This window comes from Manis javanica, chromosome 17 (assembly GCF_040802235.1).
Source record: "Manis javanica isolate MJ-LG chromosome 17, MJ_LKY, whole genome shotgun sequence".
NCBI classification, from domain to species: domain Eukaryota; kingdom Metazoa; phylum Chordata; class Mammalia; order Pholidota; family Manidae; genus Manis; species Manis javanica.
In genome coordinates, this window is record NC_133172.1 from 60366451 (window position 1) to 60394431 (window position 27981).

Here is a 27981-nt window from a genome sequence, read left to right on the forward strand (position 1 = left end):
GGCGCCCCCGCCCTGTCCCCCGGCGCCGGCCGTCCCCGCGCTGGCCGCGGCCGCGGGGGCAGAGGAGGGAGGGCGGGCGGCGCGGGCGGCAGCGCCGGGGAGGGTCGCGCGGGGGCGGGCCGCGGGCCGGGCGGGGGTCGGCGGGCTTCCGGGCGGCGGCGGCGGGCGCGGCGCGATGTGTGAGCGGGCGGCGCGCCTGTGCAGGGCCGGCGCGCACAGGCTGCTCCGGGAGCCGCCGCCGCAGGGCCGGGCGCTGGGCGGGCTTCTGCGCTGGGTGGGCGCCAGGATGGGCGAGCCCCGGGCGCCGCTGGTCCCCGAAGTCCCCGCCGCGGACCCCAGCCCCGGCCGGGGCCCCGCCTCGCCGCGCGGGGGCACCGCTGTCATCCTGGACGTGAGTACGCGCGGCTGGAGACCCAGCCCCTTCCCCACAGGACGCCCCCGACGCCATCCTCCTCGGTCCCTGCCGGGACACCCCCACACCCAGCCTGAGCAGGAGACCCCCGTTCTGTCCCCCGCCGCCTCCCCGGGCGGCCCGCAGCAGAGCCGGCCCCCAGCCCCTCTGCGTCCCAGGACGCTCGCCCCCAGTCCCTCCCGGTCCCAGCTGATGTCCATCCCGGTGCAGTTTTGTCCCTAGACCAGAAAGATTTCCCCCCTCCGCCCACTCCCCTCTCCACTTCTCGGGATCCCCCACCTTCTCGGAGCCAGGACCCTGCAGCGCCTACCCCCAGGACTGCCCCCCTACTTTTGTCCTGGCCAAACCCTCATCTTTCCCTAGCCCTGCACCTCGCCCCCTCCCTTACCCTTCCGGGACAGGAGCCCTCGCTGCCTCCAGCCCCCCTCCTCTCCGCCCCAGAGCCTCTGAACTCCCAGCCACCTTTCTCCTCCTGGCTACAGACCCTGAGCCCTTGTATTCTCCTCCCCGAAGACCCTTTTGCCCCACCCACCATATCTTTGAAAGTGTAGCCCTCTCCGCACCTCTGTTCCCTCTTCTCAGTAGATCTGGAACTACCCCCATCCGCCCTGAGCCGGGACCCCTATGGGCCCCCCAACCACTCCCACCCCATTCTGAGCCCCGTCTGTCCTCCATTCCCTTCCCCACTGGGACCCAAACCACCAGCTCTGGGAGGTCCACCCCCGGGGATGGGAGGGAGATTGCATGCATGGAGGGCTGGGGTCGGGGGTTCCCCTGCCGAATTCTGGGAGTCGGCTGAGGGGCTTCCTCCCAGGGTTCCCCCAATGACAGCTCAGGGTGGGATGTGCATGTCCCAGAAGGGTCCTATGTGGTGGTGGTGGGGAATGGAGGTGCCCCACATATGCATCCCGGGTTTCTGGGAGGGAGGGGTGTGTGTGGTGTGTGCACACGGGTGTGTGCCTGCTGCACTCTCTGTGTGGGAAGCGTGGGTTTCCTGCCCCCTTCCTCTCCTCTCTCTGGGAACCCATAGGTGGCTCTGGGCGGAGGGGGCTGGGCTGTGAAGGGGATGCCGTGCTATGCTGTGCATGCTGTGGCCTTAGTGCACGCACAGACGCACCTGCACAGCTGGACTCTGTATCAGGACCCCAGCAGGTTTCCTGGGCTGTGGGATCCATAGACCTAAGCCCACCCCCGCATGGAAGCCCCAGGCGGACCCCCTGATTCTCCCTAACAGTACAGGAGGGGCTCTGGAGCCCCCCTCGTGTGGCTCAGAGCCTCCACTTCCTGATGTGGGAAATGGGGTGATGAACAAGAGTTGGGGGCTCGTGTAGACTCCCCTAGACTCCAGGAGCCCCAGCATGGTCTTGTCGTTACTTGTTTAACACTCATGCCCAATGCAAGCCCCTGAGGGTGGGACCCCAGCCTCCAGAAACGGGGCAGTCAGGAGCGTGGATGTGGGGCACCCAGGCCCAAGCTTCATGGCCTGAGGTGTTCTGATAACTGCTCCCCTTTCTGCCCAGCCTCAGGGGCTCCTACCCCATACCCTGGACTCAGGGTTCAGCTAAGGGAGGGGGTGATGTCTTGAGAAGCCCTTTCTCAGCTGCCGTGCATTTGCAGTGGCCCAGGTGCCCGGGAACAGATGCCTGCCCCATTGCTTGGAGGGGTGAGGTGGGAGGAGCATCTGTCCCTGGCACAGGGCCAAAGGGGTGATGGTCAGAGCAGGTGAAGCCTCCCCTCCTTCTTCCAGCAGCATGGCTTACCTGGTCCCCAAAATGCCAGGAGTTACCTGGTCTCAGCTCAGCCTGGGGGATAGGGTGGGCGGCCTCTCCCTGCATCCCCTCCTCCACCCCCACCAGTGCAGCCAGAGCCTTGCCTCTGCCGCTGGTTTTCTGAGCTCCTGGCGGCCTGCTTCCCCACCCAGAAGATATAGCCCTCCCTGAGTGGGCCCGCTCACCAGGCCCCAAGGGGCCCGCAGCAGACACCTCCATCAGACTTAACCCAGTCTCCCTGGAGAAAACCGGGGCTCCCGAGGAGTGCAGGGGCAGGTGCGGTGGTGTACGGAGTGTGGCTGTGTCCACTGGACACAGACTCTGAGTGTGCCGCTGGCATATGACAGTGGATAAGGCCCCGTGGACCGGTGGCTCTGGAAGGACATGCACGAGCACGTGGATGGGTGTGAGTGTGTGTGTGTGTGTGTGTGTGTGTGTGTATATGTGTCTGTCACGTGGCCATGGGCAGGCTGGCGGCACAGAGGGATGGTAGGCGGCTGCTTCCTCGTGGGTGGCTGGGACGGCCTCTGCCTGAAACACCCCTCCCCTGCCCCTGGGTCTCCACCGGGGTCTCCTTCCTGGGAAGGGAGAGGGGGCTCAGGCCCCCAGGCCCACCTGGGGAGGCCCGGGACCTCAGTATGCTCAGAAGCTGCGCAAGGGCCCAGGCTGACTCTACATCTCTTCTCTGCAGATTTTCCGCCGTGCGGACAAAAATGGTGAGTTTCCCTCCCAGGCTGTCCCCTGAATGAGGACCTGGTCCTTTCTCTCCTGATGCTTCTAGGAAAGAGGTCAGGGTTAGGGATGTGGACAACTTTGAACCTAAGGGTTAAAGTGTAGGACTCTGAAGTCAGAAGGCCAGATCTTGGCCCTGCTCTGTGCCTCAGTTTCCCCATGTGTAGTGGGACTCCCACGGTTCCTACATAGTGGGGATGCCATGAGGGTTCCATGACTTGATGCCTGTGACGTGGAGAAGCTGGTGCATGCTAAGGTTTTTAGCCCCTGTGCAGCCAGGATGATTCAGAGCAGCCCAGGTGGGGCCCCAGAGACCATGCGTAAGGGAGCCCCCAGCCTTACTGTAGGCCCTTCACAGCCCTGGCACACTGCTCCTCCCAGCGACCAGATGCAGTCAGGGCTGGTGCCCTGTTCTATCAACTCAGCAGTGGCCCAGAGAGGTTCAGTGACTTGCCCAATATCACCCAGCTGCATAAAGGGAGTCAAGGCTGTGCTGCAGACCCCCAGCACTTTACCCCACCAGCAGCACATGTTCTTGCCAACAAATTCATGACACTGCACGTCTGACTCACAGAGGGCCCAGGCTGCATGGGGAAGGGCAGGGGCTGGAGGGGGGCAAAGTTTCCCCAGGCCCACCTGAGCCTCACAGGGGCAACAGGCTGTTAATCTCACGCATGTATCAATCTCTTAATCATTATTCTTGGGCCTGAAGCAACTCTCCGTGGACTTTAAGGAAGGTTCAGTCCCTCTCCAGGCCTGTTTCCCCTGTGAAGGGGGGCGGTGGCCTGTCTGCTTGCTTCCCTGGGCTGTTGGGGCAACGCGGGGAGATGTGGGTGGCGGACTTTTTAAGAGAGTCGAGCAGTGCTCAGTGTTTATTTGCTCCTTCATTGAGAAAAATGATGAGTATCGAGGTCCTGCTGGGGAAGGAGTGGGCCACAGACAACCCGGATGGCCCCTGCCCTGGTCCCCCAGAGCATCTGGCCCCACGGGGCCTCTGCTGCACAGGTTGGCATTCACAATGGCAGTGCCGATCTGGGTGCTCAGCACCCCTGCCCCCCGCTGGGAGTTACTGTCCCTCCTGTGTTGAGGGGTAGGACATGAGTCTTTGGGGGACAGGAAGAGTACAGAGGCCTGGGCTGAAAGTCAGTGTCCAGGGGTCCCCATCTCTTGACCCATTTCCTGGGTGTGACAGTGGCCCCTCCTGGGCCTCTTGGGATGAAGGGTTGGCAGCAAGCCCACGTGGAGCCAGGAGGAGGGAGAGGGACGTGGGGCACTGGTCGTGGCATCGTGGCCTGAACTGCCTTAAGGACCAGAGAGGACCGGGGGCTGTGCTCCCTGACCCTGGCCCCTCTAGCATCTTCAGCATGTGGCTGCCTGGGAATATGTGGTCATCACCCTGTGCTGGCCAGGTTCCCCAGCTGATTGTGAGGTTGGCAATTGGGTCTGTCCCCAGCACACAGTAGGTCCTCAGTAAACACCTGCAGGTTTACAGGCAGTGGATTTATTCCTTGATGAGAGTCTGCGTCCCCGGGCTGCACGCGTGCTCCAGGGAGCGTGGGTGTGAATGGCCGTGCCTCCTGACTGTTGCCGTCCATCCCAAGTATGCGTGTGCACGTGCATGTGTGGGTGGGTGGTGGCGCCCTGGCCTCCTTCAGTGCAGATGGGGTTTCATCCTCAGGGCTTGTTCCCATCAGAGGCCATCCCACCCCCTGAGCCTGGCTGTGGGGACCCTGGCCTTCACTGGCCCCCATGGGGCCAGGCCACACCTCCTGCAGGCCTCCCATCTTCCAGCCACCCAGAGCCCCATGGGGGTTGTCACCAGGGCTGTGTGGGCAGGTGATGCCGGTTCTGGGGAGCTTCCCAGGCCTGTGGGCAGGCAGGATCCCTCCTCCGTCACAGGGACTGCCTGGGTTCAAGCCTGGCTCAGCCGCTTAGACCAGCTGTGTGACCACAGGTCAGTCACCACACTCTTAGGGCCTCTGTTTCCCCATCTGTGAGTGGAGATAACCATGCTGGTCCCCACCTCAGAGGGCTGTCATGAGGCAGAAAGTGGAGCTCCAGGCTTGGCCCGCTGTGAGGAACCAGAAAGCCCCAGGCAATGCCAGCTGGAGCCCTGAACGCCTTGAACAGGGGCTGTTGGGCAGTAGGTGTGTGAATCCCACCCCGCTGTGCTTTACCATCTGGCGGAGGCTGCTGGCGACCACTGAGCATCTGTTAGGCTCCAAGACCAGCAGAGCTCCTTTGGGTCTATCTTTGCGCCTACTGGGGTAAAAAGCATCAGCTGCCTGGGACGATGACGAAAGCAAGGCTCGGAGCGGCCAACACCGCTGCAGGCCCTCTGCCGGGGCGTGGTGTAGGCCAGTCCTGGCCCAGCCTAGCAGAGTTTGAACACATTGTGTGGGCAGGGGTGGCGTGAGCAGGTACGGACGGATGAGTGCGGGCGTGAACCCAAGCAGAGACAGCTGCACTCCCCACGTGCACACCGCTGTTCAGCGCAGGCCGATGCTGACCCTGCCCCAGGTGTCTGCACAGCGAGATGCCTGGGCCTGGGAGATGGGAGCGTGGGCGCGTGGGATAAGTCTTCGGGGTGATGGAGCACGGGCTCAGCGCCGGCCTGTCCTGCTGGCTCCCAGGACAGACTTCTCCGTGGAGGAGGAGGGCAGGCATGGCTTGCGAGGGGAGCTGAGAGTGAGGGGCTGCCTGGCAGCCTGGGCTGTGCGCCTGGAAGGGTGACCCTGGCAGCCACGGGAGGGATGAGCTCCAGCCTGCGTTGCTCTGCAGGGATGCAGACACTAGCCAATTCCTGGCATTTAAAAGGTCACTGCGACAGAGGCCAAGCTCACGCTAATTAGAGAAAACACCTGCAAACAGCCTGTTTGGGTGGGGGGGGTCCTTGCCGGAAGTAGAGGTGCCAGGCCCACTCGTCTAATTGGAGTGTTGCTTCCCTCATTAAGATGATTCAGGCTCATTAGGGCTGTGGCGGGACAGGCAAGGTAAATGTCAGCCGAGAAGGCTTTGTGCGCAGGAGGCCAGCAGGCCTCTTCCTGCCTGTTCTCCTGAGAGCGGACTGGACAGAGGTGCCTGGGCAGGCAGGAGATGGAGGCAGGGAGGCAGCCTGCCCCCACTCCGCGCCCTGTGCCCGTGGCAGGCATGGCTAATCGACCACAGAATGCTGCCCCTGAGTTCAGACTGAGCCTCGGCATTTCCCTGTAGCCCTGTGCCTGGGGGTCTCTCCACAAGACCCTGCCCCTGACTGGGTTGAGAGTATGGGCTCAGGAGCCCGAGGGCCTGGCTTTGAGCTCCAGCTGTGGGACCTGGGAAAGTCTGTTAACCGCCCTGAGCCCTGGTTTACTGTCTCTAAAATGGGGGTGTTTGTGAGGCCTGAATGCGTGAACGTGGGAAAGAGCCTCATGTGTCAGCCGCGATCCTGCACAGCTGCCCCGGTTTTATCACCGTCCTGCCACAGGAAGCCCGGAACCCTCGGGGATCACAGAAAACGAAGAGCCGCCACTTAGAGCTCACGCGGTTCACGGCGGGACCCTGTGCCTTCGCGGTCGGTTCAGGGTCTCGTGTGCGCACATGGGTGGGAAGTCCTTTGTTTTTACTTTTGGAAGGGCTTGTGTTTTTGAAAGTGAGGGGTTTGTTCTCCCTCTGGGATGTAGGAAGCACACTCGCACCTGTCCCCAGACCCTCCACTGCCCCTTCACACACCTGTTCACATTCTCTCTCTTCCCACCCCTGACCCTGACACTTTATTATGGCACCAGAGGGAAGACAGGTGGAGGGGGCCGTGGCACAGGGGGAGGACCTCCCTCTCCTGAGCGTGTCCCTGCAGAGCTGCTGGGGGCAGAGATAGACACTCCAGAGCCTTCATGTAAGAATGACTTCTGCTCTGAGCCCAAGTAGGTCTGCCCTGTGGGGTTGGGCGGGTTGGGCCCTGCACAAGAGAATTGAGGGCCTCAGATCCATCCTGCACTCCACTCCCACCCCATGTATCCTGACACTGGACTACAACCCCATCCCCCATCCCAACCAGGAAGGGGCATCTCCTGATCTACACAAAGATGCCCTGTGGCTCATGGGGGCTCTGATTGGCTGGAAGGAATGGAAGGGGATGTGCTGGAGGGGCCCAGAGCTGTAAAGGCTCTCCCTTCCCCCTGACCTCCACTGCCTCCCACAGACCCAGCTCCTTTAAGGAGGAGGGGGGCAGGGTGGGAGGGCAGCTCAGCTTTCAGGAGTTTGCTAAGGAGATGTGCCCAGGTGGGAGGAGCTGAGGGTGCAAGCCTGGGGCCTGCTCCCTGGGGCCCCTGGTGCTCTGCTGGGAGCCTCCCCCCTCTCAGAGGAGGGTCCAGGGCAGGGGCAGGTGGCCTGCATCACCTACAGGGGCTCCTCCCATCCCAGAACCACAGCCCCCAGCCCAGAGGAGGGCCCAGGGCAGGGGCAGGTGGCCTGCATCACCTACAGGGGCTCCTCCCATCCCAGAACCACAGCCCCTCAGCCCAGAGGAGGGCCAGGCAGTGCCGGGCCCAGGCCAGGTCTGGCACCTCCTTCCCTTGGTGTTTAAGTCTTCATGCTGCCTCCGTGGCATGGTGAGAACTCTGTGCCAGCTGGTGGCAGCTGTTGCGCGTCAGACCAAGGAGTTTGCCGTGTGGGTGGAGCAGAGTGGAGAGAGGTCATTTCGCCTCCCCAGAGTCAGGGCCTGGGTGCTGGGGCCCGGGAGGATCTAAGCGTGTGGAGATTATCTGGGCATCTGGAGGCGAGAGAGGGTGGTCATCAGACTGCCCCGCTTCGGCCCCGCATCTCACAGGTGTGGCCACCTGAGCTGGGGGGGCCGGTGGATCAGGTGAGGGCGGCTTGTTGTGCCCATTGGCCTGGGGGACTGTCTGCAAATGGGAGGTGGCCTGTAGGTTTGGGATTAGCTGGACTGGTCAGTGGTTCTCTGGGAGTGGAGTTTGGGAATTTCCTGGGCGGGCTGGAAGTACGTCTGGAGCTCTCCACTCATCTGGGGAGTGCCTGGATTGGGGGTGTCCCGCCTGTTGGACACCAGCTGCTCTTTCCCTTCCCTCCCTGCCTTGCAGATGATGGGAAGCTGTCCCTGGAGGAGTTCCAGCTCTTCTTTGCAGACGGTGTCCTCGACGAGAAAGAACTGGAGGATCTCTTTCACACGATTGACTCGGACAACACCAAGTGAGCCCGGCCCCGGGTGGGGCGGCCGGGGTCTGCGCCGGAGGCAGCCTGTCCCCACCCAGCAGCCAGTCCCCATTTCTGGCCCCCTGGAGCAGCAGGCGGCCTGAAAATTCCCAGTCACGCAAATCCCAAAGTCAGCTCTCTTTGGCCCCGCTGGCTGGGTGATCGGGACGCGGGCAGGTTGCTCTGTCCTGAGCCACGTGGCTGAGCAGGGACAGACCCTGGACCTCACAGATGTACGAGGATGAGGGGAAGGGGAGTTGGTGATGGGTCGCCTTCCACTAGCGCAGCCCAGTTCGGACCCCTTGTGCTTATTCCCAGTCCCGAAATGACCCTGTGCCCTTGACCCTCACTGGATCCCATCAGAAGCCAAACTGACCAAATACTAAGCCCAACTCTGACCTCAGTACTGCTCCTGTCTCGGTGCCTAACAAGCCTTTTCTCCAACCCAACCGTGACCTACCCTGCACCCCAGAAATCAACCAAAACTCTGGCCCCAGCCCATCTGTAAGTCCAGTGCAAAGTGTGCGCTCTGCTCACTGAGCCCCAGCCCCCCCCACCTCGCCGTTTCCTCCCTCACCCCGAGCGGGAGGAGGCCAGGCCCCCTCACCCCCACCGCGGTCACCCTCCTCAGGCCCACTCAGCCGATGAGGCCCGGAGCTCACAGGGACTGCTCGGGGCCCCCAAGACAGGCTAGAGGCGGCCTGGACGAGGCGCTATGGCCAGGCGCATCCCAAGGATCTGAAGGCATGGCGGAGGCCTGGACCAGGGGGAGCACGGGGGGACCGCAGCGGCCTGGGGACCAGAGGGGGGTGGGTGGAGTGGTGTCCTTGTTGGGGGCGGCCACTTGAAAGAAACAGCTTCCTGCTGCAGACTCCGGCCAAGGGCTTTGTTTCTGGAGCCAGAGGGCAGTTTCTGAGCGGTCCCTGCAGCCCCCTGGGGAGATCTGAAAGGGCAAGGCAGGCGCCTAGGGGTGCCGTCCTTCCCGCGGGGCCTTTCTTGGGACAGCACTGGGGGCGGCGGTCCTGGCTGGAGAGTCTGACCTCAGTGCGCGGGCCGGAACTCGCCAGCACAGGGGCCCAACCCCGAAGGTCTCTGGGGCTCCTCCCTCCGCGCCCCAGGGTGAGCTGTAAGCTTCCGCTCCTTGGGATGCTCGGAGGCTTTCTGGCCATGGTTCACATGGATCAGAAAGACTGATGACACGCTAGTTTAAGCACAATTAAACAGGCGACCTCTCGGCAGGGCTTTTAACATGCAGAGAGAAATGGGGGAACCCCCATGCACAGCTTCTGAACCCAGGGCCTTTTCCCAGAAGCGTCCTGAACGTCCAGGCCCACCTCCTCCTCTCCCAGCGAGGGCATGGGGCCAGCTCCGGCAAGGGGGTCAGAGCCTGCACCGACGCCCGCTGCCTCCGTGAAGCCCCAGCCCCTCTGCCGCCTCTGGCCTGAGGCTGCCACGTGCCCCTCCAGCGTGGGGGCCTCCTCATGCTCAATCCGAGGAAGGACAGGACTTCTCCCCTGGAGGGATGGGGATGCGGGACCCCTGGCGAGAACAAGAAGGGCTGCCTAGGACCCAGCAGGCGCGGACGCCTGGGGGGCTGCGTGTCAACGGACAGCTTTGTTGATGACCCATCGCAGTCTCTCTGGCCCTTCCTGCCCCTTGTCCGTGGTCCCTTATGCTCATGATGTAGTCAGCAGACTTTGGGAGAGGGGGTGGGACAGACATATGGACATGGGTCCCTGCTGGGGTCTTTTGAGGGCCATCATTCACCTGCTGCCGCCTCATCCATGAAGTGGACGTAGGACAGAGAAGGCATGGCAGGCATTTCACCAGCCGAGCGGGGCTGAGCCTGCTGCAGAAGGAGGGTGGGGGGCAGAGGGGACAGGCCAGGCCTGCCTCAGTTTCCCTATTATCTCTCTGCAGCCACGTGGACACCAAGGAGCTGTGTGGTAAGTGCCCAGCTGTGCAGGAACCAAGGTGGGGTGTGGGGGGCATGGAACTGGGAGAGGTGGGATTCGTAGGAGGGGCACAGTCCTCCCGTGACCCCTGACCTTGTCTTCCCTTCCCCAGATTACTTTGTGGACCACATGGGGGACTATGAGGACGTCTTGGCCTCACTGGAGACCTTGAATCACTCTGTCCTGAAGGCCATGGGCTACACCAAGAAGGTCAGCAGGCATGGGGGGCCCTGGGGGGCCAGCGCCTGAGTGCTGATTTGGTTCCAGATTGTTTCCAGGGCACCCTCACCCAAGGGTGCCCAGGTTTGTGATAACAAGGGTTGGGTGGCACTGGCTCTGGGGTGGGCTTTGGGCTCCAAGAAGGAGCTGAGATAAACTGTGGAGTGAGTGGGTGGCCTGGTGAATGGCCCTGTCCAGCCAGTGTCTGGTTTGGAGCATGAGACCCTCTCGCTGAATCGGGTGTGGTCCTGGGATGAGTTCTAGAAAAGGAGCAGCAGCCACTGCAAGCTCTCCAGGGTCGTTGGACGGGCATCGTACCTGGCAGCACCCGTCTACAGTGGAGTCCGGGGATGGGATGAGAGGCTGGCGTGAGTTCGTGCAGCTGAACTTGGCAGAGCAATCTGATGGGCTCTCGTATGAGAATGCCACGTCCAAGCCAGGAGGCATGAGCCAGGCCGCAGGAGCCTGAGCGCAGAGACCCTGCCATGCCCTAGAGAGCAGGCCCGTCAGCACCTTTGCTATAAGGCAGGGAGAGGGGGCCAGGCGCGCCTGGAGGGGCAGGCGGACTGTGTTCCGTCTCTGCATGCACAGAGCAGAGGCACCGTCAATTTCCCGAGGACCTCAGTGTGGTCCTCACAGCCACCCTCTGGGGAGCTGCTACCATTCCTCCCACTTCACAGCCATGGAAACAGGCACAGAAGGGTGACCCCCCACTGCATGGTGGCCAGGGGTGACTGGAGGGTCTGCCAGGCGTGAGGGCAGCTGCTTGGACACACTGACCCAGGCACGCAGGGAGGAGCTGGGAGCGGGCCATGCAGGGAGGGACTCACAGATGCCCAGGGCTTGCAGCCTACCCATGACCTTGGGCTGTGAGAACTCAGAAAAGGCCAGCTCCATCTGCTGGCTGGGGTCAGGAGCTTAGCTGACCAAGTCAGCCAGACCTGGTGGAAGGACTCCAAGCCAGTCACTTCACTTTCTGCACCTCAGTGTCTCCATCTGTGGAATGGGAGCATTCACCCTATAGAGTCCTTACGAGGACTGAGTGGAGTAAGTCTCTAGGCTGCTTAGCATAGGGCCTGGCACAGAGCAAAGGCAACTCGTAGTCTTTATCAGTAGGCCCCTGTTGTGTGCCCAAAGATCCATCCTGTGTGTCTATTTCCAATGCTGCTCGGTTCCTGCTCTGCCGTGTGTCAGAGAACGCCTTTCTTCCCCTACGTGCACAAATAGCCGGCCTAGTCCGGAGTCTCCGGCGATCTGCACTCCCCTCTGTCCTGCGGCCACGCTGTTTTGGGTCTTGCTGTTCGTCCTCGTAGATACTGTTGTTTGACATTCTGAAAACATAAGGCGGGCAAGCACCTCAGAAGGGAGTGTGGAAGACCCCAGACCCAGAAGCCTTGCATAGACCAGGGTGTCAGCCCTGTTCCACACCCAACGGGTGGCCGCAACTGAAACCACCTCCCTGAGCCTCGGTTTCCCCATATTTGAACAGGGCCACTTCCGGCAGTGTTGTCTCGGGGCATTAATAACGTGCACTTGCTTCTTGGTCTGTGGTGAGAATTCTTCTGAGATGCGACCTCATTTTCCATCCAGGACAGGATTTCAGTGTCTGCCTGTCCAACTCAGACCAGTCTGGAGATGTTGCTCTCAGATACTGAGCGTGTGCGATGCTCCGTGTGCGTTTTTAGCAGCAAGGCTAAAAATGCCGCAGTGACTGGCATTTCTTGCATGTTTTCTGATTTTTGACTGTAGAGATGCAGGTCATTGATAATTTCAAATGCTTCTCTTCCATCGCTGCTTTCCTCTGACTCCTTCGCTCTTGCTGCTGCGCAGTCATAGCAGGCTGTTCGCTAGTTTAGCCATCTTCTCCCTCTCTGATGCGCGTTTCTCTTATTTCTCTGTTGGGTCCCCTTCCATCTTCCCCAAATTCTAAACCCTGTACTGCTGCTGTCTCAGGCGTTCTTGTTTTACTCCTAATTTTCAAGTGCATCTCTAGCCTTTCTCCACTAAGTACAATATTAATAACCGGTCTTATTTTAGAATCCTCTTCAGCTTGTTTAAAAAAAAAGTGTTTTTGCATTCCCTTTGTTAAATTTTGTCTTAGGAGGTGGTAGTGAATTTTTTTCAAATGCCTTTTGATTGTATGATTTTTCTTAAGCCATTGATGGGGTGAATTCTATTATTAGATTCTCTCCTGTTGAATGATCCTTAGCTTCCTGGGACAAACCCTAATTGGCACATTATTCTTTTATCACACTGCTGAATTCTCACTGAGTGTTTCTCTATCAGGAATTGAGATGGGATGTTAGTTTGGAAGTGAATCGTAGGTGGTTTGAATATTTTCTGTGTATGAATCAGCTTCTCTAACATAGAATTATTTTTCTATTCCAAAATATAATTTATCCATAAGGCTGGCTTAGGTCAAGATACTAAACAGGGAGGGGTGTTATTTTATTAGTTATTTTAAGGTCAAGCTTACTTCTAGTAAAGTTTTTAACTTTTCATGTGCATTTTAATACCGTTTTAAACAAAACTGCTGTGGAGATGTTGAGTCTCACGATCAATTACTCATAGTAAGTTCTTATGATTTTGTTTTAATCTAAAACATTGACACAAAACAGGAACTTAATGCAGATTAAATTCAATAAAACATCTGCTGCTGAAGCTTGGGTTTTAATTTTTGTCCTATTTGCTACATTTTAAGAATTCTATTTGACAGCATTGTTGCACTTTAATTCATTGTTTCTGATAACCAGTCCTTAACATGTTTCTTTAAATTTCATGATAGGTTTTCTACTATATTCTTTTATCATTATTTCCTTCTTCCTGTTTTCTTAGGTTTGTTGACAGTACTATCCCTTTTCAAAGGTGGAATGGAATGCTCACGCTTTTTTGATAATACAATTTGAAATTTTAAACATTTCCCTTTGTATGATATTTTCACTGCAACCTTAGATTTCAATGTGTATCATTTTCTCTCTCAATGTTCTCTAATAATCTGTTACAGCCTCACTCATTTCTTATTTCGCTGTATTAAGGGAAAACCAAGTAACTGGTAAGGTTTCCACTCCACTTTTCTAATGTGTTGAGATTTCTTCATTATTTAAGTGTTTGATTATCTTGTAATTATCTCACAGATGCTTGAGATGATGTGGATATAAAATTTGAAAATAACTACCATCCTTTCTTTGTTATGGAATATATGCTGTCAGAAGACATTAGAAATAGGTGAAATTGTGTCTTTTGTACAAACATAAAATGCACACATGTCAAAGATTTTATTTAACTCATTAACTCATGTGAGAACCAGTGAGATGCTTCAGCTGGCTCAAAGGAAAACTCAAGGAATGCACATCATATATCTAAGCAACCGGGAATTCTGTAATGAAGTTGTGTATATATGCAAAATGGGCCACTGTCCACAGAGCAACAATCAGTTGCATTCTACCAGACAAAATTCATATGCATTTTTGTGTATGGGAATTATTTGCATTGTGATAAATTTTATACATTTAACAGAGTTTTAGAAGTAGCTCCAAAACAAGAAAAGACTTAGTTAATCCAGAGGATGTACTAGACAAGAAACCCAGTAATCTTTCTTTGCTCATTTTAAAGACTTTCACACATTCCTGGCAATGCCCTTTACATTCCTATTATTGTCTGATTTATCTGTCCTACAGGACAATGATGAGCTAATTTCTCACATTAAATTGTGTTTTGCCATTTAATCTATATTTTTAATGTTTTCCCTTCCTATATGTTTAGTCATGTTGTTTGATACATATAGACTTTTGTTGTAATATTTTTATTATATAAAGGGGCAATATGCAAAATTTAGGAAGTACAGAAAAATATTTAAAAGCTTTCAAGTCACTTCTGATTCCGACTATCCATAACCACTGTTAACATTTTAGTTTATAACCTTTGAGCCTTTTCTTCCATGTTTATTTGTTTAATACACTTAGTATCATTCTGTGTACAAAATTTATTTTCTGCTTTTTCCACATAATATTTTAACACTTTTCCCAGGTCATTAAAACTGCTCAGAAGCATTATCTTAAGTATTCTTATTTAAGTTTCTGACTATTCTTCTGCTGTTGTGCATATTAGATTATTTCCAGTTTTTTGCTGTTATGAATAATTGTGACACCTTGAGACATAAATATTTGTGCATATTTTGCATTATTTCTTAAGGGTAGATTATCAAAAGTGGAGAATTACTGGGTCAAGGAATATGAGCTGTGCAAGGCTCTAGATATTAAGCAAAATTGCTTTATAAAGCGGTTTATCCATCTACATCCCCATAGCCACGAGGATAGCAATATGCTTTCCCATTGCATAAAGACTCAATAATGCCCTGTCCTTGTTACGCATTTGCCCTCCGTCATTATATTCCTACTCTTTTTGTGTAATGCTTTCTCATTTAAATTCGACCCTGTAGTGATATTGCAACTTGTCCTGTTCATTTGATCAAAGTTGGTTGCAGAATCTTTGCACAAATTTCTTTCTGTACTTTGGGGCTGTTCCTTGCTGTAGATGGGCCTCGAATTGGATCTCATTCAATCAGATCTGACACTGTGTCTTACATGGGGAATAGAGGCTGCTTTTCTTTATTGATGCTCTGTCTGGCCTGACTGGCATCCTAATCTTTCATGCTTCTGTTTCTTATGCCTCCTTTGTCTCTTGGACACTGTACCTTTTGATGGTCTTCTTTGTTTATAGTAGTGAATATATTTCAAAGGTCAACATTCCAGTGACATCTAAGACACACATTAACATTCTTAATCCTATTTTTATGCCTAGCTAATAGGCCACTTCCCATTCCTAATCCCTTTTATGGAATTGAAGGAATTTTTGACATTTTCAGCTATTTATTTTTTCCCCATATTTTCACACTCTGTTGACTTAATCCAGTGTGATTAAAATTAAACTATTAGTGCTAATGTTTTTATTTCCTGACCTCCATAACCTTAATTTGTATTTGAGTGATCACTGTCACTTCTTTTCACTTCTCTGTTCAAGAATTCTTTCTCTGATTCAACACTACATAATTTAGAAGAAATTCCTAGACATTCCTTGAAGGAAAACTGCTCATCTGGTAAAATTGCAGAGATTTGCAGATTTCTCAATATCTCCCTATTATCCTGCAAACAAGTCATTTGTCCATGTGATACAAAATTCCTAAATCTGGTCCTTTCCCTCTGGAATCCATGGAGATGGTCTCTGGGCTGAGGCCTCAATTGTGGTGGAGGAGAAATCTGTAAAAGCTGCCTTTTTACTCCTTTAATAATAACTTATCTTTTTGGAACTCAGCTACCCAGTCACACTTATTAACCCCTGCCTGCTGGTCTGTGATCTGGGTGCTTTTAACACAGGTCAGCTCACTTTTCTGCCTGATGGCTTTTAGCAAGGCTTTCTCTTTGTGTTTAAATTTCTTGCCACATTACAGCTTCTTGTTCAGTTTTGGCCGTTCATTTGCCCAGAGCCCACCGATCACTGGAGGGTGTGTGGTCTACGCTCTCTGCTAGGAGGCTAATCGATCGCTGCGGTGCATTAAGCTGCACACTCCCACAGGCCTGTCTGCAGTGCATCCACCCATCTTCTTGTCTGTGGGCCTCTGCTTTCAGCCTCTCCCCACACTTCACCCCTGTCCCCTGCTACCCACCCACCCCTGCCTCCATTTCTAAGTCTCTCTATCTCCAGTTGTGTTTCCCTTGTGCAATTATTGCTGATTAATTCCCAGTCAGGGTGATGCGTGGTTTAATTTGCTTTCCCCGAGAGCCCCATTTTCCCTCGCCCTGCCAGGGACGGGGCAGGATTCTAAGGTGCCGGAGCAGGTGGTGCAGGAGGGTGGGGTCTTGGCGGAGGAGGCCAGGAGAGCAGCGCAGAGCCTGGCGGACCAGCAGCATTTTTGTCAGTCTCGTCCTTGAGTGGCGCCGGTGAGGCAGAGCCTCTTCCCTCCATGGGAAAGGCTTTTGAAGCCAAAGGGAACTCCGGGGGGTCCAGAGACCGCGACAGAGGTCTGCTGCGGACTCCTGACCGAAGGGGAAATTCTGTCTCACACTGCAGAGCAAACTTCCTGGAAAGCGCTCTTCACTCCAGTCCCCCTCCCTCTCCGCCTGCCCAGGCCCCTCCCCTCTGAGCACTAGGCCTCAGGTGCTTTCTTTGGGGAGCCAATTTAACCTCTCCAGCTGTTTTTGACTATTCTATCATTTCTCTAAGTAGCTACATGGAGGCCCAGAGGCCCAAAGACTCCTCGGAGGAGGAAGGAGGGAGAGGAGGTTGTGCATTCTTCTCCCCAAATACTTTGTCCATGGCAACACCACCACTGGTCATTTTCATCACCTTCAGATCCATCACCATCACCACCAGCTCCATTATTATATCTTCATCCAGCAGCGACTGTCCATTAAAAATTTGCTATGGGACAGGCAATGTGCTGAGCATTTTATATACATTGTGTCCTTTGCTCGTCAGTACAGCCTTGAAAATAGATGCCCCAGTGACTCCTCTTATGGCCGTAGAGGTCAGGGCTAATAAACGGTGAAGGGCTCACCTTGGTGCTGAATCCCCAGCCCCTGCCTTGATGTAGGAGCTCTACAGCCTCTGAGACGCCAGGGGAAGGTCCCCACTTCCTCCTGCAGGGCAGACACACCAACCCCAGGTGTCCCCCCGAGCGCTGAGCCCTCTGCCCTCTGCTCCTTCCTTCCCTCCACAGGTGTATGAGGGTGGGAGCAGCGTGGACCAGTTTGTGACACGGTTCCTCCTGAAGGAGACGGCCAACCAGATCCAGTCGCTGCTGAGCTCCGTGGAGAGTGCAGTGGAGGCTATTGAAGAGCAGACCAGCCAGATCCGGTGCGTCGAAGAGACCTGGCAAGGTCCTGTGGGAGTATGTGCTCGCACCAACCTGTTCCCTGGTGGGGCCACTGTGTAGTTGGGAGCTGGGTGATCTTGGGCAAGCTGCTGCACCTCTCTGTGCCTCCCTTTCCCCAGCTGTAAAATGAGGATAATTATATCCCTACCTCCTTGGTGACTGAGAGGATTGAATGAGACAGTATGTGCTTAGAAGGATCCTGGTATGCATGTGTTTCCTAGACCATAATCAGTTTTGCCACGTGCCTATACCACTCACATTAGTCTGTTGTTTGACTCACTTTTGAAAACTGGAACTAAATACAGGAAATGATACTTGGTTACCAACACTGGAAAACAGTTATCGCATGCCGTAAATGAAGTAACTGTAAAGGTAAGCACCTGGACTCTGGAGGCCTGCTCCTTATTTGTTACAAAGAGAGGCTGGGAGATTGCAGAGGGGCATCGAGGACAGGGTAGTGCCAAGTCATGTCTTTCTCAGAAGCACTGGAATGCAGTGATTTTCCTCAGGGTTGTTTAGTGTTATTTAAGGCCTTCCTTGTGTGTCCTTGAAGCATGGAAAAGCATGTGGGGTCCCCTCTCTTTGGTGGGGGTGCTGAGTCGAGAGGTGAGCCTGGCGCCTGGAGAGGAGCGGGTCTCCTCCTGGCCTGGTGGTGTCAGCCTGGGGACCATGAGCCCTCGCATTTGCTGTCCCAAGTTGAGATGAACTCCTTTTTGCCTCTTCTTTCTAGAACAGCCGATGTGCGTGTGCATGGCATAAAGGGGAAACAGGGACGTGCAGACAGAAGGGAGCAAAAGTCAGGCGGTGGGGCCCAAGCATTCCTGAGCCCGGAGCTCCTGTGCCTGGCGGCGTGGCCAGGCTGCTGTGTCGGTCGCCGTGGAGCAGGGATTTGAGCATGTGTTTGGGTTGGTGAGGTGCTGGTCCCAATCGCGTTTGATGCCACTGTTCCCAAAACGTGTTTGCTCTGAGCACCTGAGGCCAAATCACCTGGGAAATATAAAATGCAGATCTCTGGGCCTGCAGGGTTAGAATCTCTGGGAACTGAGTCCAGAACTCTGCGTCTGTGGTCAGTCTTGTGATTCTGAGGGTCCCCAGAGTTAGCAGCCACAGTTCTGGAAGCTGACTCTAACAACAACAACGAAAAACCGAGGGATATCTATCTTGATTAAAAACCTGCTGTTTTTATCCTGCCGTAGAACAGATAAGACGGAGCACTATTGTAGCTGATTTCCTGTGCTTTGCCAGCTCCGTCACGGGTCAGCATTCCACCTGCCAGCTGTTATGTTGGGACTTGACTTGGGGATGTTGCTGGTGGGAGTGGCAGGTCCTCGTGGGGAGACGCAACTGTTCCACACACATTTCCTCCCTGAACCACCCAAATTTCAGCTATTTTGGCTTGCAGCTGCAAGTCCCCTCACGCCATCCTATTTCCCAGCCCTGGGGATGCCCCATTCCAGGCCCAAGACCCTAGTTCAAACCCCACTGTCCCTAGGAGATGCCAGCTGCCCCTGTCCGTGGTCTGAGGGCCACATTTAAGTTGCCACTGGGTTGCAGAGCCGCCAGGATTGACACCTCACAGACTCTGCCAAGCTTTCCCCCCGGCTGGGAAGTTGGGTTTGCCCCTCTGCGCGGGTGAGAGGTTTGCTGAGCTTTGAGGTACGAGGGAGACAAGCCGCAGAACACTGAGGCAGTGACACCCGAAGGCGGAGGAGGCTGGGGACAGGAGTGTACGCGTGTTTTATGTGGACACATGTGTCTGGTGATCTTCTGGCATCTCTGCGCGGGGGATTCAGGCACTGACCAAGCACTGGCTGGGTCCCTACTGTTGTTCCAGGCACAGCACTTGGAACCGCATGTGCCCATGGGGGGTGCCAGGGGCTTTGAGCGTGTGCCTATTGGGGCGTTCCAGGGGCTTTGCGCGTGTGCCCGTCAGTGCGCATGCGGGGTTACGAGGACAGGACACAGGCCCAGCTGCATCCAGCATCACAGATTCTCTGTCCTGTTATAAGCCCACTCTCAGCTGTGTCTTAGGGCTCCCAATTTTGGAAAGGGGGGTTGTCTAGCTGATACAAACCCAGGCCCCCTACCCCAGGGGGCAGCAAACATGAAATCGGCTCCTAGTGAGGCAGGGAACCATGGAGTGGGGTAGGGGCCTGGCTCAGCATCGCCCCAGCACTGGAACTGGACCTCCAGGAACAGGGCCCAGGACGTGGAGCCCTAGAACGCCGCTGAGAGCCCTCAGATCCCGACTCTGCCCTGCTAGCTGTGGGGTCATGGCCAACTCACCTGCCCGGAGGTCTTGTATTTTCCTCTAAAACAAAGGCCGAGATGCCCGGTTCACAGGGCTGGGGCTCCAGAGAATTAGCCGTGCACATTTCAGCCCACAGTCAGGGCTTAATGTTTGTCAGAGCTAAGAGTGGTCCAGGCCCTGCACGTCTCTTACTGTGTGTTCCCCCCACTCAAACCACAGGCAGAACCACAGTAAACCCAGCCACGGTGCAGTGGAGACCTGGTATGGAAGCCCCACTTCCCCCTATGCCCCCAGCCACAAGCCCGTGGCCACGGAACAAGGGAAGAGCCTTCTCTCTGGTGAGATACAGCAGTGGCCCGGGGAGGGGAGCAGGGGCTGGGGGCCCTCACAGGAGTTCTGACAGCGGCCCAGATGGGGCCTCGGTCTCCAAGCGGGACTGGCAGGGCTGAGGCAGGTCCCTCCCCTGGGGAAGCTGGCGGCTCACTCTGCCCGGGCTGGCCCTGCCCACCATCAGTAACCCTTCCTTTTTCCCAGTCACCACGGACCCCAAGACTGAGGGCCTGGAAGCCCAGATCAGCCGGTTGGCAGAGCTGATAGGACGGCTGGAGAACAAGGTGAGCCTGCTGCACCCCAGCGTCTACCCCATCCCTCCTGGAGCCCCCGGGAGTGCAGAGTCAGGTGGGGAGTTCAGGAGGGAGGTCAGGAGCCCTGGGAAGGGGTGTGTCCATCATACAGGCCCGAGGAGAGGTACCAGGGCAGAAGGGGAAAGGCTGGAGTGGTGGGCAGGCAGCCAGGAGGAGCAGCTCAAGGAGCAGATAGTGGCAGGGTCACAGGTGGCAAAGGGACACAGCTTCAAGGACGCTTTGCTCTAAGGCGGGGCTGGCCTGGGCAGGCAGCGCCAGGACTCAGCGTGGTAGTGAGGGACAGTGACGCCCAGGGAGAAGGCAGAAACAACCTGAGTGGTCAACAGTTGAACACTTTTAATTCGCTGTGGCATGTCCGCAGGCAGTGATAGACAATGGCATTGCCTGCGAAGCATTGTGTTTTCAGAGAACGTCTTGTGACTCGGTGGGTACTCACCAAATGACTCTCAGCTGCTCAGGGCTGCCGCGACTGCACAGCGGAAGGGCCCTTGGCACACGCACCCTCCTGTCCAAGGCTAGAAGTCTGAGGCCAGGGTGTTGACGGGGCCGTCTCTCTGAGGCCTCCCTCCGGGCTTGTAGAGGGCTGTCTTTCCATCTTGGCAAGGTCGTCCCTGTGTGTGTCTGCGTCCTGATGTCTTCCTATGAGGACACCAGTCACATGGGCCAGGATCCTTATCAGCTCATTTTTACTGAATCGCCTCTTCAAAGGCCCTGTCCCCAAATACAGTCACACTCTGAGGCGCTGGGGGTTGGATCTTCAGCATAGGCATTTGGAGAGGGCAGTTCAGCCTGTGACAACGGCCATTTGTAGGAAGGAAGATAACATGTTGCCCTAAGGTTTACCAGTGGGCCCTGGTTTCAAACGGCCTGTGGAACCCTAGCTGAACTGCTTCACAGCTGTGTGACCTTGGGCTAGTGACTTACCCTCTCCGTGCCCCGGATTCCTCCTCTAATGAGAAAATAACTAGAATGATACCCTTTGCGGAGTTGTGAGGATTAAAAAGACGTCCTAATAGCTTACCACAGAGCCTGCTGTGTGGTTAGCATTTTATAGTAGCAATTATTAGTAGACCTTCTGTTACCACACCCATACCCCCACGCCATACCGCATACCTGCCTACACCACGACAGCAGGCATCTCAAAGCCGTGGATTGGGGAGATTTTACATTTTTCCTGCTTTAATGAATTTTTTACATCTTTTGCAAAAGGGCAAAAAGTTAGTACTTTCATGGGTTTGGGGGTTCTGAGGGATTCCTGGGGGCAGGGGGCGGGTCTCCCCACGCAGAGGGAGACTGAAGCGGAGACGTGGTGGGGAGTCGGGGAAGGCGGCGACCCCACCTGCAGGGCTGCGGCCGAGGGGGCATCTCCCCCACCTAAAGCCCGCGGCTGCGGGAGCGGTAGGCAGGCTCGGCGGTCCCCCGAGGCCCGGTTGTCATAACAACTCTGCGCGCCTCCAGAGGGAGGCTCTTTGAAGCTTATTTTTAGCGCCCCAGTCGCCTTAACAACCAGCTGGCTGGAAACCGGCGCAGAGCACCTGGGCGTCCTCTGATTGGTCCAGGCTGCGAGGGCCAACCTGGGGCCGACTCCGGGCCCCGCCCCCCGCACGCCCACCTGAGCCCGCAGGCTCTGCGGGGCCGACGGAGGGGGCTCTCCCGCGAGGGTGGGCGAGGGCGGGGCAGACGTGGGTGCCCCCTAGTCTCCCCCCACCTCCCTCTCGGTGGTCCCGCCGTCTGGAGGAGCCGAGGGAACCAGCTGCAGGCTTTGCCCTCTAGGAACCAACCCACATGGTTGTAAAATGATGGAAACAGACTCGCCCCTGCCAGGCACACCTTCACCTATAAAGCCTGTCCGCGCCGCCTGCCCATGGGAAGTCAGGACCCCCTCCGGGACTGGCTGTAGAGTTTACGGGGCCCATTTTGGGTATGTGCAAAATGAGCGTGCAGGGAGCCTTGTTCAAACGTTATTAAGCATTTCAGGGCGGTGCCACACCCGCTTGCCACTCTTACCAACCAGCCAACGAGCCTCACGCAGGTGCTTGTGTGAGAGAGACCTGGGTGTGCAGCTGTACCAGAGACACAAGCTGTCCTCACGAGGATGGGCAGGGCGGGCTTTATTGGGGTGCCAAGTTAAAGGAAAAAGACTTTGATTCAGTGGGTCGGGAGGAGAGAGACCTAAGTTCAAACACAGGCTCCGACCCTTGACCAGCTATTGTGGCCTTTGGGGCCTTGGGGTTCTCAGCTATGAAATGGTGACCACTGAGTATCCGTCAGGTGCTGGATACTATTCTAGACACCAACATATGGCTGTGAACAGCGTGCATGGGGTTCCTACTTTTCTGGATCTTAATTACAGTGGGGCAGCACCTGCCTCAGACAGTCTGGAAAGTTATGGAAGATGAATTTGTCAGACATCCAGACCAGGGCCTGTGGAAGGCCAGTGAGAACAGACCACCCCATCCAGACCATTAGATTCATGAATGAGGCACCAGGGGTTATAACCGGGGGTGACTCACTCATAAGTTGATGGGGAATCTCAGGGCTGTTACCACCAGCTGTGGCAAGAAGCAGTGCCCTGGGTTTAGGACTGAGTCCCCATTGTTACCTCTCCTGATACCCCTGCCCTCAGCAAAAGAGAGCCCCCTCTGTGCCCGATGCAGTAGATCCGGCTGGCCTCTGGGGCTCCCTGTGCTCCCAGGTGCCAAGGTCAGAAGGGATGTCTGCCACTTCCTGTGCTCAGTCTCCCAGCCTGGCTTCCCAGGACCCTGCTGAGCCAGCCCTATATATGGAGGGTGGACTGAGCCCTGTTCAGCCAGGGGGTTTCCACCAACCTGGGGACTCTGGAGTTATTGTGGTGGTCCTGGAGGCCTCCCTGACAGAGGTGGCCTGTCTCCAGCATCTCTTTGTGCTTTATTGTTTCAGACCCTCTGGTTTGACCTGCAGCAGCGCCTCTCGGATGAGGAAGGCACCAACATGGTGAGGCTCGTGGCCTGGAGGCACCCCTTCCAACCCCTATTCTGTGGCCCCATCCCTGCCTGAGTCAGGAGTCAGGTGCGGGGGCTCCATGTCCCCGCCAGCCCAGCCTGGGACACCGTGAGGGGAGATGCAGCACCTGGCCACCTGCCCCTCCCAGGAGCGTCCTTTGAGGCTCCAGAGCCTTGATCAAAAGCAGTTTGGCCTGGAGCAGTGACCAGCAGGACAGGGACATCAAAACATTGATTCGCTCAGACACGGATCTGGCTGGTCGCCGATTCTGTTGTCTCGGCCCGGGACACCTCACAGGCAGCTGCCCCCATCCATGGAGCTCTTCAGCATTTGTGGGGCTACTTCCTGCACTTGGCCTCTTAAGTTCTGGGCCCTTTGTTAGCCAGTTTTCATGTGTAAGAATGAGACGTGTGTGTGCATTTGGGGTTTTTCTGGTTTTATTTTGACCCAATTGTCCTGGCCTCTCTGAAGGGAGGCTGGGTCTTGGGCTGTGCCCAGAGGGCTGGGTGGGCCCTGCGGGGAGAGGCCTGGCAAGCAGCCCAGGGCGCAGGCCGCCCAGCCCACGGGCACCCACGCTCACTCACCCTGTGGCCCCGCAGCACCTGCAGCTGGTCCGGCAGGAGATGGCCGTGAGCCCTGAGCAGCTGAGCGAGTTTGTGGACTCTCTGCGGCAGTACCTGCGGGGCACCGCTGGAGCCGGGAACTGCTTCCAGTGAGTGAGCCAAGGGCGGGGCCCTGAGGGCGGCATCACAGGCGGGCTGGGAGCACAGGCTGCATCCGTGAGGACAAACCAGAGCCCAGGGGGGCACACAGTGAGTGGTTGGAAGAGCTGCTGGTTCAAGTCCCAGCTGGGGCCTTCCCCGCTGTGTAGGCACGGGGTGACTGCACCTCCCTGACCACAGCGTGCTTGTCTGTAAAGGGGGACCTGAACAGGGCCCACTCGTTGGGGCTGAAGCAGGTGAAACTGGAAGAAAGAGCACGAGGGCCCTGGGCCAGGGCGTGTGCACAGGCAGTGCTCCAAGTGGGCTGCCCCTGCAGCCTCTCACCCGGGTGCGTGCTGCTGAGCCTTGTGCCAGTCCTTGAAGCTGAGTGGGGCAGCCGTGGCCACGAATGAGTGGTGCACAAAAGACAACAGCCCTCACACTTGGTAGCAGCAGTCCGAGAGGGCTGCTGGCACCCACCACCGGCCCTCCCCTCTGCAGGCCCACCCATCAGTGCCCAACACATGCAGCTGAGCCTCTGTACCCCCCTTGATTCCTTCCCTCTCCGGTTTGCTTCTTCCACCCCGAGAGCCCATGTGGCCGCACCCTGCTTCTGGGGGTCTGTCGTGGGCCAGGCCCCAGGGCACAGCCGGACTCAGGTTGCTGCTCGTGCTGGATGTTCTAGGGGGCAGAGGGACAGAAAGGCAAGTAGGGTGCTGACAGTGCCGGGCATGTGAGGCCAGGAGCAGGGTCCTGTGTGCCCTGAGGCCTGAGCGATGAGCAGACTGACCCACCCACGGAATCTGGGGAAGGGCAGTCTGGGAGGGGGATCCGCCTGGGGTGGTAGTGAGGGTGCTGTGCTGGTAGAAAACGCGAGCAGCTGGTGTGGCCCAGTGGTGACCCTGGGAGAAGACCTGGGGCCGCAGCAGGACCGGCTCTCACCTGCCCTGCGGATCTTGCACGATCCAAGCGTCAGAGCTGCTCAAGCAGCAGGGGGGCACTGGTCAGGCTCCTTGTGTGGAGAAGGGCTGGGTGGGGACGGCAGGCAGCCAGGGAGAGGCCCTGCGGCCAGCCGGAGAGGCAGCCGGGCCCTGGTGTGCCCAGGGCCCACAGCGGTCTGCTCAGAGCCAGTGGCTGGGATGGGGGGTCATGCAGAGGGGAGGCGAGGCAGGATCAGAGGTTCCTCGGCTCAGAAATGAAGAGCCCAGGTGCTGTACGCGGGGCCAGAGCAGGCAGGAGAAGGGCAGAGGTGCATCAGCGTGCACGTGCAGCTTGAGGTGCTGGTGTCTGAGGGGACAGAGGGTGGGCTGGCAGTGGCATGCTCCCCACAGGAGAGACCGTGGAAGGAGGAGGGCCCAGGACCGGGTAGGGCTCCAGGCCTGTTTGTTGAGTGACTGTCCTCGCTTGTACCCCAAGCCTGCCTGCTCGTGTCTTCCCACCAAAACCAATCAGTGTATCATCAGCTGAGCAAACGCGCTCAGCATCATGGCTTGCATCTTGCTGTAACAACTATGCTTAGGTGAACCGAATTGCTCTGATGACCTTTGTCAAAAGGGGCCCAGGAGCAGCACCCCCCACGTCTGGTGAAGGGCCGTGGGTTCTGCCTGATTAGTGGGCAGCCCGCACGCTCACCGCGCATTCCCCTCTCCATTTACGAGCCCACAGCTCCATGTATAATTTTAGTCTGGAGTATAATGAACTAATGATCCCATTAGCGGCCTTGTTTCTCTGCTTCCATCCTGTTCAGCAAAACCTGGAATTGCCTGTGATTATACAGCACATGCCTCCTATAATAGCATCTCCTCCCTGAGGATTGCTCAGGCCCCTGCTCTGTTCTGCTGAGCCTGTGAAAAAGCAGCAGCCAGGGGAAGCCAGCCCGGGGCAACATTAGGGGTGCCTGGAGGAAGCCCTTGCCTCCTGCCCCAGCCCTGGTAGCCTAAGTCTTATGTAAATGAGGGGAGGGGCCTGCCACCATCGCCCAGGTAAGATAGGAGCGACCTGGGCCTTATTACATAAGCATCACAGGAGAATGCTCCAGAACAGTGTGGCAGGAGGAAAATGCTTTTATTTTCCAAGGCAGGTAACGTCTTCTAAATGAATGTAAAGCCTTTGAAAATGTCAATTCATTCAAGCAATATTTATCAGTCCCTCTGAGGGGTCCAGCCTTGCTCTCGGTGGTGGGGATGCACGCTAACAGATCAGACCAGGCGGCTGGTCCTGGGGGCCCTGTGTTATCCTGATCAGACAGGCAGCAGTGTCACCAGGAGTGATCACGAGTGGCCTCGGGCGGCATCAAGCCCGTTTGGGGACAGGGGCCGGGCTGGAGGGGGAGAGGTGGGGGAACACGGTCGGATGTTTGCTGACTCTGCTGCCCCTCTCTGTGCAGCATTGCGGCCGTGAGGCTGTCGGACGGCCTCACCTTCGTGGTCTATGAGTTCTGGGACACGGAGGAGGCGTGGAAGAGGTGAGCAGGCTGTGCCCTCCAGCGCCAGGTGGCAGGCAGGCAGGGCTGCCCCAGCCCCCTGGCAGCCTTTCCAGGCCTCTCAGGGGTACCTGTCTAGGGTACCCCTGGGGTGTGGCGTGAAGGGGAGGGGAGAGGAATAGCCAGGTCCCAGTGGGCTCCCACATGCCTGAATGCAGGTTCCTGGCCAGCCCTGGGATCTGAGGCCAAGGCTGCCCCTGGTTGAAAATGGCCGCCCCTGAGGGGTAAAAGTGCAGAGAGTTCTCTCGCCGGGGAGGCTCACTAGGAGGCATGAACCAGGCTCTTCCCCACAAACCTGCGGCTCCTCCGGGGCCCCAGCGTCAGCCTTCCCGGGGCCCTGCCTTCTCATCTCCACGCGGCACGCTCAGCCTCAGAACTGGCTGGCTGGTGTCTGAGCCCCCCGTCTCGGGCACAGCCAGGATCAGCCGCCCGCAGCCCAGGCTGCTGTCCGGAGGCGCGGCCCCAGAGCTGACCGGTGCCCCTGTGCGCAGGCACCTGCAGAGCCCACTGTGCCGGGCGTTCCGGCACGTCAAGGTGGACACGCTGAGCCAGCCCGAGGCCCTCTCCAGGATCTTGGTGCCAGGTAGGAGGCAGGGCCTAGACAGCATGTGTGGGGAGTGGGGCCACCCTGGCGCCGGCGGGACAAGCAACCATCTCCAGGCAGAGGTGGGCAAGGGAGAGGTAAGGCGCATGCCTGCAACACCCCCTGTTCAGTTCCCTTGGCTGCCGTAACTCGAGCCCACAGTGAGGACTCAATGCCAGCGCCTGTGTGCAGAGGGTCTAGAGGCAGGGAGCCCAGAGGCCAGAGAGGGAGGCGACCCCAGACATGGAAGGACAGGGCAGAGCCTCAGTGAGACGGAAGGGCAGGATACCGGGGACGTGCACCCACCACCCTCCCCCCACCAAGCCCTCCAGAGCCAGACAGACAGGACCTCCACAGGCGTGGGACCCGCCAGGGCCTTGTGCACCTCCCTCCCCCAGCCCTCACCCTCTGCTGTTGAGAGGCCTTGCCCTCCTGCCCTGAGCAGCAGAAGAGGCCTGCAGGAGAAGGAGTGGACCTGCCCCTCCATGCAGCCTCCACGGGATGTGGGGACGGTGCTGCCCCATCTTCTCTGCTTACTGTGTCTCTCTCCTCCCCAGCTGCTTGGTGCACGGTGGGCCATGACTGACCATCCCCCAGGCCCTGAGGATGAACCTGCCACCCAACCCTCTTCTTATAAAGGACGTCCCCTCTTTTCTAGAAACTTTGGTATACAGGCTGTCTTTTCAATATATTTCCAAATAGGAGTGTGTTTCCCTGCTGTTGGAGGTGAAGGAGAACCCCTCCCCGGCAGCCCCCACCTCTGTTGTCTGAGCTGCTGGGCCCTGCTGAAGCCAGGGGTCAGTGGGGATGGGAGGCTTCCTGGAGCCCACCCTCCACCTCTTCCTCGCCACCCCCACCCCGGCTGACTGTCCACGCATGACGAGCCCCCCATCACCCGCCTGCCCTGGCCTCAGCAGGACGCTCCTCGCCACTGCCTCTCACTGCCCTGGTTGACATTCCTCTCCCTGGTAGGAGCCAAGACCCTGTAAGGCCCAGCCTCGGCCTGTGCCACGGGCAAACAGCTGCTGCCGGGCCAGGCACCAAATAAACCTGGCTGGGAACAGCTGCATGCTGTGTGTGTCTGTTCCTGTTTTCTAGTTGATGACAGCTGGTGGGGTGAAGTTGTCAAGGTGCATGGGGCCTGGACCCCCTAATGAGCTCTGGAACCTGGAGCAAGTCAGCCAGAATCT

General features: G+C 57.1%; 1 protein-coding gene across 1 annotated transcript; it reads left to right on the forward strand.

Annotated features, from left to right (window-relative positions):
- Window positions 1–141: 141 nt before the first annotated feature.
- NECAB2 (N-terminal EF-hand calcium binding protein 2) lies at window positions 142–27879 on the forward strand. Its single transcript, XM_036993742.2, has 13 exons — window positions 142–391; window positions 2873–2897; window positions 7992–8100; window positions 10024–10049; window positions 10171–10268; window positions 16993–17129; window positions 19619–19737; window positions 19934–20013; window positions 22963–23016; window positions 23625–23737; window positions 26113–26190; window positions 26700–26791; window positions 27349–27879. Exons 1-13 carry the CDS (start codon window positions 176–178, stop codon window positions 27375–27377), a joined length of 1176 nt encoding a protein of 391 aa, XP_036849637.2. The 5' UTR covers window positions 142–175; the 3' UTR covers window positions 27378–27879.
- The last annotated feature ends 102 nt before the right edge of the window (window positions 27880–27981 follow it).

Bases quoted from the DNA above. Each gene is read 5' to 3' on its own strand.
- NECAB2 (XM_036993742.2), top strand. From the start codon at position 176: ATGTGTGAGCGGGCGGCGCGCCTGTGCAGGGCCGGCGCGCACAGGCTG. The intron at 10,050-10,170 runs GTAAGTGCCCAG...TCCCTTCCCCAG, and splicing joins GGACACCAAGGAGCTGTGTG to ATTACTTTGTGGACCACATG. The intron at 19,738-19,933 runs GTGAGATACAGC...CCTTTTTCCCAG, and splicing joins AGGGAAGAGCCTTCTCTCTG to TCACCACGGACCCCAAGACT.